Source organism: Bos grunniens, chromosome 3 (genome assembly GCF_055505025.1).
Source record: "Bos grunniens cultivar Pamir isolate PY7600 chromosome 3, Bosgru_T2T1.0, whole genome shotgun sequence".
Classification (NCBI taxonomy): Eukaryota; Metazoa; Chordata; class Mammalia; order Artiodactyla; family Bovidae; genus Bos; species Bos grunniens.
This window is the reverse complement of record NC_141167.1, coordinates 4,197,689-4,210,178: the sequence shown is the minus strand read 5'-3', so window position 1 is coordinate 4,210,178 and position 12,490 is coordinate 4,197,689. Positions and strand designations below refer to the sequence as shown.

General features: G+C 45.7%; 1 protein-coding gene across 50 annotated transcripts in view; it reads left to right on the top strand.

The window, feature by feature from the left end:
- The window catches only part of LRRFIP1 (LRR binding FLII interacting protein 1), a 161,681-nt gene that overhangs the window by 105,235 nt on the left and 43,956 nt on the right, over window positions 1–12,490 (top strand). For 3 of the 50 annotated variants that reach the window (XM_086376107.1, XM_086376095.1, XM_086375803.1), the window contains exons 7-10: window positions 305–343; window positions 3,978–4,037; window positions 7,048–7,110; window positions 11,319–11,363. The exons of 45 other annotated variants lie outside the window; for them this stretch is intronic. In XM_086376107.1, coding sequence (XP_086232233.1) covers window positions 305–343; window positions 3,978–4,037; window positions 7,048–7,110; window positions 11,319–11,363 — 207 coding nt within the window. Of the gene's footprint in view, window positions 1–304; window positions 344–3,977; window positions 4,038–7,047; window positions 7,111–9,873; window positions 9,952–11,318; window positions 11,364–12,490 lie in introns of all 50 variants that reach the window. 2 more of the 50 variants (XM_086376084.1, XM_086376074.1) reach the window with 1 other exon arrangement.

Sequence of the window (12,490 nt, the reverse complement as noted above, 5' to 3'; positions counted from 1 at the left end):
GTAAATGGCGGGCACTAGGTAGGGGAGGAAGCAGGATTGTTCAAACTGCTTCAGATTTCATGAATTACAGCAGCGTCTGCCATGGAGGTTTTATTTAACGTTAATGGATTTTATGGCAGCTGCCCCGCTATTGTAACTGCGTTTGTAAATGCACATGAGATCCTAGAAGTCATGAAGAAAATTAATTTTAAGATTTTCAAGATTGCTTGCTTTGTTTTATGTTTCTGTTATATTGTGCTTAGCTTTTACCTGATTGTAGGCAACTGTCTTCTGTTGTTTTTCTCTTCCATCCTTCCTCCGACAGTCGCAGCCTGACTTGGAGTACGGGGGCCCCTACGCCTGGGTGAGATGTGCTCTGATCCGAATAGTGTGGCCTGGCAGATAATAACCTGTGGTGTGTCCACTAATATTGTGGGTGCTTGTCTAAAAAGCCAAGTTCATCTTTGTGCGAAGAGACACACGTGCCCCCCTCCAGTCCTTTCCTGGAGACTGAGGCCAGAGGGCAGGCGTGCCCGCAGCTGTGCTTCTGAGAGCCTCCTTGCAGCTCTGCCCCTCCTCCGGTGTCGAGAGTCCAGGTGTGGACGCTTGACCGTCTCCCTCACCGGGCAGCCTGTGAGCACCGCTGTTTGCCAGGCTCTGGGGTAACAGCCGTGGGCACCAGATGAAAGAGACGGGGTCTTCTTGCAGGAAACCCCAAATCAGATCAAGAATTCCCAAGCCTCTACATTTCCTGTAACAGATTAAATTTAAAGTCATTTTATCTAATGAAAAATTTTTTATTTCCTAATCTGTATCCTTTCAAATTAAATGTCCCAGATGGCTCTTTGGCCAGAGAGTGCTCTTTGAGAAAGACCCCAAATCCAGTAACAAAACAAAGCCTTTAAATTCAGCATTTCCCTTCTGACATCTGTCTAGAAGAGTTTCTGCAGCTTATGCTTTCTGTAAACCTATACATTTAAATTACACTCCAAGGTAGAAAAATGTAATCTCACCAGCATTAATCACACTCAGCATTAAAGTGACTCAGCACTGAAATTATATTAGATTATACACTTCTTTGCTTGAAGGATTTTTTTCCCAAAAGGATTTTGTGCTTCATTCATCCCATTGTGCTGAAAAATTATTTAGCAAACTACCATTTTTAAAACACATGTTTACCCTTAAGGTGATAACAGGGCACAGCACAGCTCATCTGCACAGACATTTGTCCCCAGAGCCTCCCCGTGGAGTGGCTCTTCTCCACTTCAAAAACAACTGAGTGCGTCGAGTGCCCTTCAGAGCTTTTATTTTGCCTTTCGTTATTTGTTTCCCATCTCTGATGCCCTTGAAGGTGCTTTGTCTTCTGACTTAGTAGAAACAGATGGTCAAGAATCAGCCTGGAATGCAGGCGACCCTGGTTCAATCCTTAGGTTGGGAAGATCCCCTGGAGAAGGGACTGGCTACCCACTCCAATATTCTTTGCCTGGGAAATCCCATGGACAGAGGAGCCTGGCGGGCTACCGTCCATGGGATCACAAAGAGTCAGACATGAATAACCAACTAAACACACATATACATTAATTTAAAAAAAACTATTTAATAACAGTTGCCTTTTGCATGGTCATGTGTGGAATTGGTTGATACTTTGACAGCACTGCATGTTATTAGATGACTAATTAGAAGTTCCATTAGACTCACTGGTTTTGATGGGGCATGTATTTTTGTATCTTGCTCGTCCTTTTCCAGAAAATGCAGGTTGGTAAATGTCTCTTTACTCTGTTCTCTCTTAAGAGCAGTGCTTCCCAATGTTACTGTATGAAGGATTCACCCGAACTTGTTAAGATGCATATTCCCAGGCCTCTGGGGATTCCGATGTCTAAGGGGCGACCAGGATGCAGGGGGTCTGTGCAGTGAAGAGAGCTGAAAAACATTTCTGTAGAGCAAAGCTAGGTGAACATATGCCTCCTGTGGACTTTTTGTTCTAATGTCGTGACAGTTAATTTTCAACTCTCCTTATTATCCTCTTATGCCACTAAAAGTGGTCCCACCAACCTGAATTCAACACAGAAAAACTACCCAAGAGGAGAAAGGTGGTGTTTTTGCTAAGAAGGTCAGAGAGATTCTTTCTAGAGATATTGTCAGTGAGATCTCTGTGTGGAGGCTATGTTGTAGGAATACATTCTCTGCGACAGAATTTCATTACAACAGAGAAGTGTGGATATTCATTCCGCAAAGCTTTCCAAAGAAGGGTTTTTCCCGCATGTTCATGGAAGGCCAGAGTATACAGGGACAACTGAAGGAGTGCCTTTGCCCTCCCAGTCCCCACCCGTCCTCTGCTTCATGCTGCAGGCTAGACTGGAGAGAGAGAAGAGGAAAGGAAAAATTCACCTAAAGCAGTATGTATGTTACAAGCAATAATGGACAGCCAGAGGGTTTATATATGCAGTGTGTTTTCTTCCTTATTTATTAGCAAAGTAAAAGTCACCTAAAATTGATTGATGCTAGCCTTCAATATTATATTAATTTTTTTCCAGAAACTAGTTTCTAAACAGATATCAAAGGAATAAGATTGAGATCTGAAATGTAAAGTCCTTGACATTTAAGATTATTTCCAATAATCTCATCAGGCAAGAGAAAAAAAGGAGGCTGAATAAAATGTCTGCCAACCGCCAAAGATTTTTTATTATCAAATTTATTTCAGAAATGTTTTAATGTACTCATAGTTTTAAATTTTACTTTTGAAGGATTTCTACATACTCCTTCTCATTCAGAAACCTCATATTGACTTGCTTTTGAGTTGTAACGCAAGTAAATACATAGTTTTATAGTCAAGGTTTCCTGACTCTGGCTTTATAATGTCTGGAAATCCGTGTATTTATCGTCCATCAACATCACAGCTGCAGAGTATGTCTGCCTACCCCCACCCTTCCAACAAGGAAACATATCCTGGTCCTTCCTGTGTGCTGGGCGCGTCCCCATGTGGGCAGCACATCCTTCACAGTCAGCCCTGATCTAATCACTCGTTTTAATCAGATTTAATCCCCACAAGGGCCTTGTAAAGTATTTATGACTCCGCACGTTTTCACAGCCACAGTGGTGGAAGTTCCAGTGGATGAAGTAACTTGCTTTAGGCCACATGACGGAGCTTCTGCTTGGAGTCTGGACTCACGTGTGACCCTGGGCATGTCCTTCCACTTTTAGCGGCTGTGCCTCCTTTTTCCGACTTGAGAGCTGGCTGTGTCCCTGACACCTGACAGTTCTCATCCTGAAGCAGCAGAAATTTCCTTATAGGTGAATGAGAGCAGGTGTAGAAGCCCAAGCAAACTTTGACAAGGACTTGGGAGGAAAAGGGAGACAGACACACTCTTAATCATTCTCTCTTTTTTTTCCTGGAGAACAAATTATGAAATACGTCCTCAGATTTCACTTTGAAAAAGTAGGAAAACTGGATGAATGAAAGCCTAATATTATAGATTAGATTTTCCATGATGAACGTTTGCATTTAATTACGAATTGAGTAGACCGCTCCCTTTGAATCTTCTGAACACAGCTTCATAATGAGCCGTAGTTTTAAGGGTGTCATGCCGAACCAAGAGCTGAAAACTAGTTGACTCAGATGGAGGCATTAGCCTGCTTGGCTGGCATTCAGGCTTCTCGAAGGCTGGGATTCGCGCAGTACCACCACAAAACTGGAACGCAAGTGCAACTCACTCCACGAAGACGTGGCACTCCTTCCCATCCCTGAGTGAGTGCATTGTGGACTCCAGTGATACTAAGAGGACAGCTTTGACTCCCGGACAGGGCTGGCTTCTCCTGAGCTACAGCTCAGAAGCATGGAGCCAGGGGGGCGCCTGCTGGGACACGTGCTCTGCTGGGCATGTCCATCCACTCCACTCCAAGAGCTCAGTCTGCGCCTGGCTAATTCTTCTTGCCAACCTGTCCCTGTCTCTTCGTTTGTGTACTGATACCAGCTTCTCTCCTTTTTTTCCTTGACACAGACAAATGGGTATGATGGAGACTTATATGGATCACAGTCCCTGAGTAGAAGATCTGGCAGGGTTCGTATAGTAAATATACATGACGCACAACTCAAACAGGTTGCTGCAAAGCCTTTTTAAAAAGTCTGCTAGATTTAGCTTCTTTGGTTCTTTTCTGTGTTATATAGTCCTCTTGTGTGTGTGTGCATGACAGAATGAAAGCTAACGTTTTTCAACTGGCTAATGGTCTTTGTCTTCTAACATTCTAAATGTTAGTTTAAGAGATCAATACTGAAAGGAATCTCTTAGGTACTAAAAGGTTGAATTAAATATTAGCTCTCTCTTTATTTTATTGCCCTGGGTATATGTATATGATGTGCATATGACTATATCCAGCTCTCAAATACACTTAAATTCGACATTTTCACAGTTCTCCACATTGATCCTTTGTAATTTCAAAGACACATGTACTAGAGCCTGTGTTTTGCTAAACATTGCTGCTTGCGGTGTTCATAGCTTTGGGGTGGGAAGCGGGACAGAAGCAGAGAAGGGCTGTACATGAGGAGAGAGGCCTTGGGATTGGTCAAGGAGACCATTGGGAATTCAGGTGCTTGAACTGGGCACATTTGAATTTAGTTTTCCGGATCTGCTGCACATCTCTTATACATTAAATTATCTAAAATCTTCCTGTTCTTCTTGACTTCATTTATTTTCTTGTTCAGTTCAGTTCAGTCACACAGTCGTGTCCAACTCTTTGTGACCCCATGGACCACAGCACGCTAGGCCTCCCTGTCCATCACCAACTCCCAGAGTTTACTCAAATTCATGTCCATTGAGTCAGTGATGCCATCCAACCATCTCATCCTCTGTCGTCCCCTTCTTCTCCCGCCTTCAATCTTTCCCAGCATCAGGGTCTTTTCAAATGAGTCAGCTCTTCGCATCAGGTGGCCAAAGTATTGGAGGTTCAACTTTAACGTCAGTCCTTCCAATGAACGCTCAGGACTGGCCTCCTTTAGGGTGGAGTGGGTGGATCTCCTTGCAGTCCAAGGGGCTTTTGGGGCTTCCCAGGTGACACTAGTGGTAAAGAACCCACCTGCCAATACAGGAGGCTAAGAGACTCCTGTTCAATCCCTGGGTCAGGAAGACCCCCTGGAGGAGGGCATGGCAACGCACTTCAGTATTCTTGCCTGGAGAATCCTATATACAGAGGAGCCCGGTGGGCTACGGTCCATAGGGTCACAAAGAGTTGGACACGAAAAGTCAATTAACAGCAAGAAATTTTACTAGTTGTGTAAAATAGTATTTTTAAAATTTATCTTAGTTATATTTTATTAAGAAATATTATATGTACTTTTAAAAATATTTTCAAGTTCCAAAGGAGAAACTCAACACTCTCTTAGCTTTCTGAAACTAGCCGATCAGGTTTTACTGCCTTATCCCTATAAGGATTGCATCCACTTCTGTTTCATCTAGTTTTTCTCATTCCAAGCTAAAAGATCCTCCCACTTTAAAGGCCCTGTCTTCCCCTTTATGTTGCTTTTTGCACTGACAGCTTTTGGACTTTCTCGAGCTCTGTTTTCCTTTTCAGTAATAATACAGCACTCAGAAGACAGAAGCAGTTGCAGCCATTCTGTTCTCTTGGGATGCTGACAACTTTGCTTCCTGTGCTCAGCATCCCTACAGGCTGTCTACTGCTGACATCACAGGACGGGGACTCTGATGGCCCCCGACTGCTTGTCGGGGCTAAATTGACTAGTTAGTAACTTACCACCCTAGATGCGTTATTCCACTATGTTGATCACAAAGATTCATAGTTTAGAGTGGAAGTTACTTAAGAAGTTCCTTAGTCCAACTTCTACCCAGGATTACATTCTTCTCTAGAACGTCCCAAACGTGTAGTTGGCAGCGTTTGTGACTGTACAGGCGGCATCAAGCTCGGTATTGCATATATCCACATATTTTAATCTTTGATTTTTATATTGAAACAATAAAAGTGTGCCTTGTGCTTTCATGATTAAGTAATGCCTCTAGAAATTAGATAGAAAAGAACTTGACTATCAAACTGTTCACTGAAGAGCAAAATTGAATATAAAATCGATTTCATAAACAATCAGGAAATAGAATGACCCAAGTACCGAATAGCCTACATCTAAGCGGCATCTTGGGCTCCCAGGTGGCACTAGTGGTAAAGAACCCACCTGCCATGCAGGAGATGTGAGAAACCTGGGTTCAGTCCCTGGGTCGGGAAGATCCCCTGGAGGAGGGCACGGCAACCCACTCCGGTATTCTTGCCTGGAGAATCCCATGGACAGAGGAGCCTGGCGGGCTACAGTCTGTGGGGTCACCAAGAGTCTGACATGCCAGAAGCAACCAAGCCTGCGTGCATTGTAATGGCCACACACACCACCTCCCCAGCCACAATCTTGGTGGGATCCTCTCTTTATAAGGTGTGTGTTGAGACCCCACAGGGCGACGGCAGGGCCCAGCCTTCTGTGGATGGTTCTCAGCTGCAAGAGGGTGTCGCTTCCCTCAGGCTCCACTCGCCTCCCTCCAAAGCCTCCCTGGAGCTTTAGAGCTGAGCTGTAGCCCTCGGATGTGCTGAGCTGAGCAAAGGGTGAAAACTGTGCAATAAGTGGAATTTCAGTTACCGACAAAGAGGTGCATTGGTTTGGCCAAAAAGTTCGTAAGTCTGACAGAAAAACCCAAGTGAACTTTTTGGCCAACCCAGTAACACAGGAAGTCTAGACTAAGAGGTTATAGACAGTCCACCATGAGATTTAGTTAGTAGTTACAAATAATAATAAACAGGTACGCTGAAATATAAAGAGTGAAACCCTAATGATAATAGTTAAATCACGTGATGCCACCGAGACATAAACAAAGCTTTGCTTTGTAAAACAAAGCTCAGGCCCCTAATGGTTAAAGGGTTCTGCTGTCGTGGAGCATGTCAGTTCTCTCGCTGCCCGTCAGTCCGGGAGTACTAACACTGGTCTGGCTGTGTGATTGCATAGTCGCCTCTTAACCGAGACTGGTGGTGCTTTGCAGGAGTGAGAAAGGGCTCATCACTTACACTGTCTTCTTTGCCGCTCAGAATTCCAGCTACAGCGGTGACGGCCGATTCTCCACTCTGTCATCATCCAGAGAGGACACCTTGGTTGGTTTCCCCTTAAATCTTTCCTGTCCTCGCTGCAGAAACTGTAGGTTTTGTAGCATGTGCTCTTGTATGTGTAAATTCAGCTCTCTTTCTCTTTTAATGTCTGTTCTATGAAGTTTCATTTGGATAACTGTTAAGGTCCATTTAGGAGCAGTAATTAACATGATATATTTAATTCAGATTTACCCCACTATCTTGCCTTTGATTTCAGATTAGAAAGTTGGAATACACATTGTGATGTCAGGCAAGGTACAGTGAAAGAAAATAGGTGGATATTTAGTAGTTAGAATTAATCAAAGGGGAAAGAGAGAAGAAGCCTTGAAATTCTTTCCTTGAGGGTTCTTGAAAGCAGACTGACCTTGCAGGATAAATGCACACATGGAGTAATTTTACAGGAACAGACTAGACTTGAGATGAAAATCCAATCCAAATGTCTACACAGGAGCATTCCTTCCCATACTTTAAGGACACAATCAACCTTGATAGGCACATATTTCTCAATTATTGAAGAGCCCTAATGAGCAAGGCTCGTTTATCCTAGGTAAGGCTTGTGTTCACTCAGCAAACACTAGGGAACTAGTTTAAGTGGGGCAGTCACAGCGACAAGCAGGCGAGTTAGGTCCTCTGGAAGCATTTACTTCTAGAACAGAGGACAGATCCCTGTATGTGATACACTGGAGCAGAAACTAATTTTGCCAGGAAGTGTCATAATACAAGGATGTCAACTGACTCTTAAAGAATACATGGGGAGGGGAAATAAATAGAAACTAACTTGGCAGAGCCACAGCATTCTAACCATGGTCCTCACCCTGTCCTCAGCCCCCTTCCGCTTTGTGTTCCTGCTGTGAGGGAGGCAGGGGCTCCAGCTCCTCCATCACCCCATCAGCTTGCCCACTTCCCAGCCCCCCACTGCTGCCCCCCAGCCCCTTCTAATGATGAATATCCATCCTTTCCTTCCCCGAGGAGGTGAATTCCGACTGAGTACAGGATCAGCTGTCAATACCCAAGGACTGGTGGGGTTTGACACCATGAATTTTTTGTGTATTGGGGGCATTTCTTAATTCAGTGGGAGATTTTGCTGCCAAAAAGAGCACTTTGTCATTCAGAAAACTTAACTTCCTCCACACTTTCCAAGCTTAAATACTTTCTGTAAAATAGAAGACAATGAGAGAAATCTAATACTCAGATGTGATTTGGTCATCAAAGTTTAGCATATATCTGACTCCTTTAAACTCAGTTGAAATAACCCACATCCAAAGTACTAAGGGTGAAAGTAGAGCTGTCCAAAAGTAAATTAATTAAATAAAAGGTTTACTCATATAAGGGGCTTCCCTGGCGGCTCAGATGGTAAAGAATCTGCCTGCAATGGGGGAAACCCGGGTTCAAACCCTGGGTCAGGAAGATCTTCTAGAGAAGGAAATGGAAACCCACTCCAGTATGCTTGCCTAGAGAATTTCATGGACAAAGGAGCCTGGTGGGCTAAAGTCCATGAGATCACAAAGAGTTGGACACGACTGAGCGACTAACACACTTACTCATATAAAAAGTAGAGCTGGCCCATTCAAAACCCGAAACATCAGAACTTCCCGAAGGACGTGTGTCCCTACCATGCAGCTGCCTGAGATCACGTTTTACTCAGCATCCTCGGAGGCTTGCTGGTAATTCCTGTGCTCCGCAGCTGCCATAGCTGTTCCTGCAAACACACTGGCTGGTTTGCTTTGATTTCACTCTAACGATGGGAAGGAATCATGCGGCGCACAGTACTGTCTTCAGTCCTGTAGTTCTGTCTTCCTTTCTGAAGACCCTCTCTTGCCTTAGACTTGCCGGAAGCAAGCCCTGGACGTGGCCGTGCAGTGTCAGGTGGAGGCCTTGGGCTCTTTCTGTGACCCAGAGGGGCTGACTGGGTGGCTTCCACGAAGGGCACTCTCTCAACCTCTGGAACAGGTTTTCAGATTCATGTTAAATGTTAAAAACCTTCTACCTGCTCCTCCCAGGATTCCACTCGCTTGTCCTTCAGGTCATTCTAGGGTAGTTTCTTCAAGGCACACAGATGACAGGCTCCAGTTATGGGATCCTCAAGGCCCAGTGGAATATCCTAGGGACCATCAGACTGTTTCAACAGCATCACTTCATCCCCTTCAAGCACTGCCCTGGGTTTGTACCATCAGGAAAATACTGCTGATGTGGGGATCAGAAACCGCTGGCACCCTCGTCAAGGATCCTTCCTTTTGGATAGAACACTTTGGATAGAAACTATTCATCTATCTAGTAATATTCCCCAGAAATGCTGTATAGACTGCTGGCCTCAGAACTGTACCACTGAGTCAGTCATGTCTTCTGTGAGTCCTGAGCACGTGGAGCATGTCCATACCTAACCAAGGACTCCAAGCTGCAGATCGTCACCAACTGGCTGCATAGAACGGAGATTACTGTCTCTGTAAACTCCTGACTTTGAGTTTTTCCCACCAAATGTTAAATATTAGAGTTTGCATTAAAAAGACCTTCAGAGCCCCTAGGGCCTAGCTGTCGGCTCAGAGCGATGAGCTCTGCCTTTGCCTGGGCATAGACTCCGAAGTCCTGACTTGGTCCCGTGGCACAGCTCTGTCACCTCACTGAACTGTCTCTGTGTTCTCCCCTCTCTCTCGCTTGCATGTCCTTTCCTGATGTTGCGGAAGCCGGTTTTCTGTGCCTTGATGATGCCTTTGAGATGGAATGAAGCTGTAAGCTTTTTCCCCACCTCCAGCCCGTTTTCTCTGATTCCAGGGACTTTCCTGCTCAGACCTTGGGCTTCGCCATCGTGGCCTGGCTCCCAAACCCCTGTCTGCCCAGAATGGAAACCGGGTCTGTTCTGCTTTTTACCTCACTCTTCCCTCTTCTCCCTTCTGTTGACTTTAATTCTGAGTGAATGGACACGGACGCTTCAACCTCTTCGTGTGACATCCGAGGAGCCAAGCTTAATAGTGTGTTTCCACTGGCCTAACTGCTGAAGACTTTTCTCAAACCATTTAAAACATTATCAAAAATAATTTAAGACCTTACTTTGTTTTTTAAAGAAGCTTAGGAAAAAGGAGGATCTACTGAATGTATGTTTTCAAGAGCTCTAGTCCAAAAAATTGGTCTCTTGGGTCTCTCCTCCTTTTCCCGCAATTGTTCCCCATTTAGGGTTTCCTTTGTTTTTTTAAAAAAAAACATTTTTCTCTTGTAAATGTGTCCAGGAAGCAATTTGGAAGGTTTCTGTGCATAATTGGACTCCTCCGTCCCGGATAGTGGGGAGAGCAGCCTTATTTCTCTGGCTGGCTCCCGGCCATGTTTCCTGTTTGTACAAGGCCGGCCGAGATGCTCAGCGTTTTCAGCCCCAGGTACAGGAGGCCGGTGCTCTGGGAGGAAGTCGGAGTCAGGGCCCTAGGAATGGATCACGTCACGGAGGTTGAGCTGCCCTGTCCTCGCATTGCCGTGTTCCCTGAGTGATTGCTCCCCGGTCCTGCACATCCCCTAACCCACCGCTGGCCCCGAGCCTCGGGCTCTCCTGGTCCTCTCTGCCTGCAAACGGGTCAGCATGCTCTTCTGAGCCGAGGCTCAGGCCACACCAGCACACCGCCTGTGTGTCCCAGCGCACCCCGCGGACTTTGTCTCTGCTGCGGGTGTGGGCTCCCCTGTGACAAGGACGTGCCCCCACCCCAGCCCCGGAGCAGCTGAGAGCTTCCCAGCTCCTTCTGTATCTTGGAGACCGTCACTCGGATCCTCCAACACAAAGAAGCAGGTTCCTCCCGCCACACCGCTCCTCCTCTGGGGACGTCTGTGTATCAAACGCCCCGACGTGCTTTCTTCCCCTGGGACTCTGGGTTGCGGGGTTGGGGCTCTTGTGGGTGCCGTTGACCTTGTCACCATTCTGTCTCCTTCCCCGACCCTTTCTTCCAGGAATGCCTGAAAAGAAGTGACGAGAAAATAGCCATAGTTTCAAAGGTTCTGCGGGAAGTTTACTATTTTTAAAGCCAGAAATCCTCTCCTATTTATTTTCCTTGTAAATGTGGATTTCCCTCTGTCAGATTTACTGAAAGCAGGGTACCTCCTGGGACTCTCTTCCTTCTGACGGTTGTACAGTCGCTTGGCTGTGATGATCACTGGAAGCATTGTGACGACCTTGTCACTATTATCTGTTGCTGTTTTTTCAAGGGTTTAAAAACCTGCCATTTGCTTTCATCCTCCAGCCCTCCTACCTGTACAGCGCTGCCCGGCCGGCGGGGAGTAACCTGGTGCGTGTTTCCCCCACCCCGGCCCTTCTGCCGCCCCCTTGGCCTCTCCCAGACCCCACCCAGTCCCGCTTAAGCGCCCCCGCCCCGCTAACTCTGCGCCCCTGCGCCCTCACCGCGCATGCGCACCCCTCTCGCGCCGAGCGCCTGCTCCGAGTGCCTCAGACTGACCTGTTTGCCTCCCTTCCGAGGGTGACTCACCCCTTTACTCGGAGCTTTACACGGAGCCCCCACTGTCCAGATCTGGGATTTATTCTCTTAACAGGTGGCAATAGCTGGGGAAGACACGTGTCTGCATAGGATGGTTAGGCATGAAAAAATCATTAGCAACGTTTACTTAATCAGTGGGCAAAAACAAAGCTCTTTATTCCTTTGGTAGCCTTAACAGATATGAATCCATTATTCTGCATTACTTTGGGAAATGTTCAGTTTTAAATACAAGGTATTAATACCCTGCAGGAAACTTAAGTATTAAAGTAGCTATATTCTTCTTACTAATAACTTTCTGAATCACCATCCGATTGCACATTTATGAATTAGATATATAACTGGCCCAGCAAACCCACTGTGTCTTCCGGGGAAAATGGGGGAAATTAAAGTGCCATTTATCCTATTGTAAACTCCTGTTTGCCCTCAGTGATTAATTACATAGGATTTTCAAGTTGATGAAATGTTCTGTCCTTTAGTTAGCACTTCTTAAAGAATGATAAAATGTTGAGCTCTAATCACCATGCTGTTTTTATTCCAAAGTCATTTCATATTGGAGTAACTTTCTGAGGGTCAAGTATGAGGATGCCTTGACAAAATTCAGCATATTTGAACTATCTGCTCATTTTAAGTCTGTATTAACAACTTTTTACTTAGCAAGGAATATTTTTTAGAATCCGATTTAAAGGATCTATTGGAAATTCTATTGCATACCGGTTGACAGCACCTGAAACTCCCCTCTCCCAGATTTCCGCATGACCCTGTTTTGCCGCACCGTCCTTGCCTGTGGAGGCGGTTTTGAGCCTTTGCTGCAGCTCTGCCGTCGTGATGTTTTCAGGACTTGTTCCCAGCATGTCACTGTCCTCTAGCTTACGCTTCAGTGTCTCCCGGGTGCCGATGGAGAGGAGGCACCCCGTCCTCAC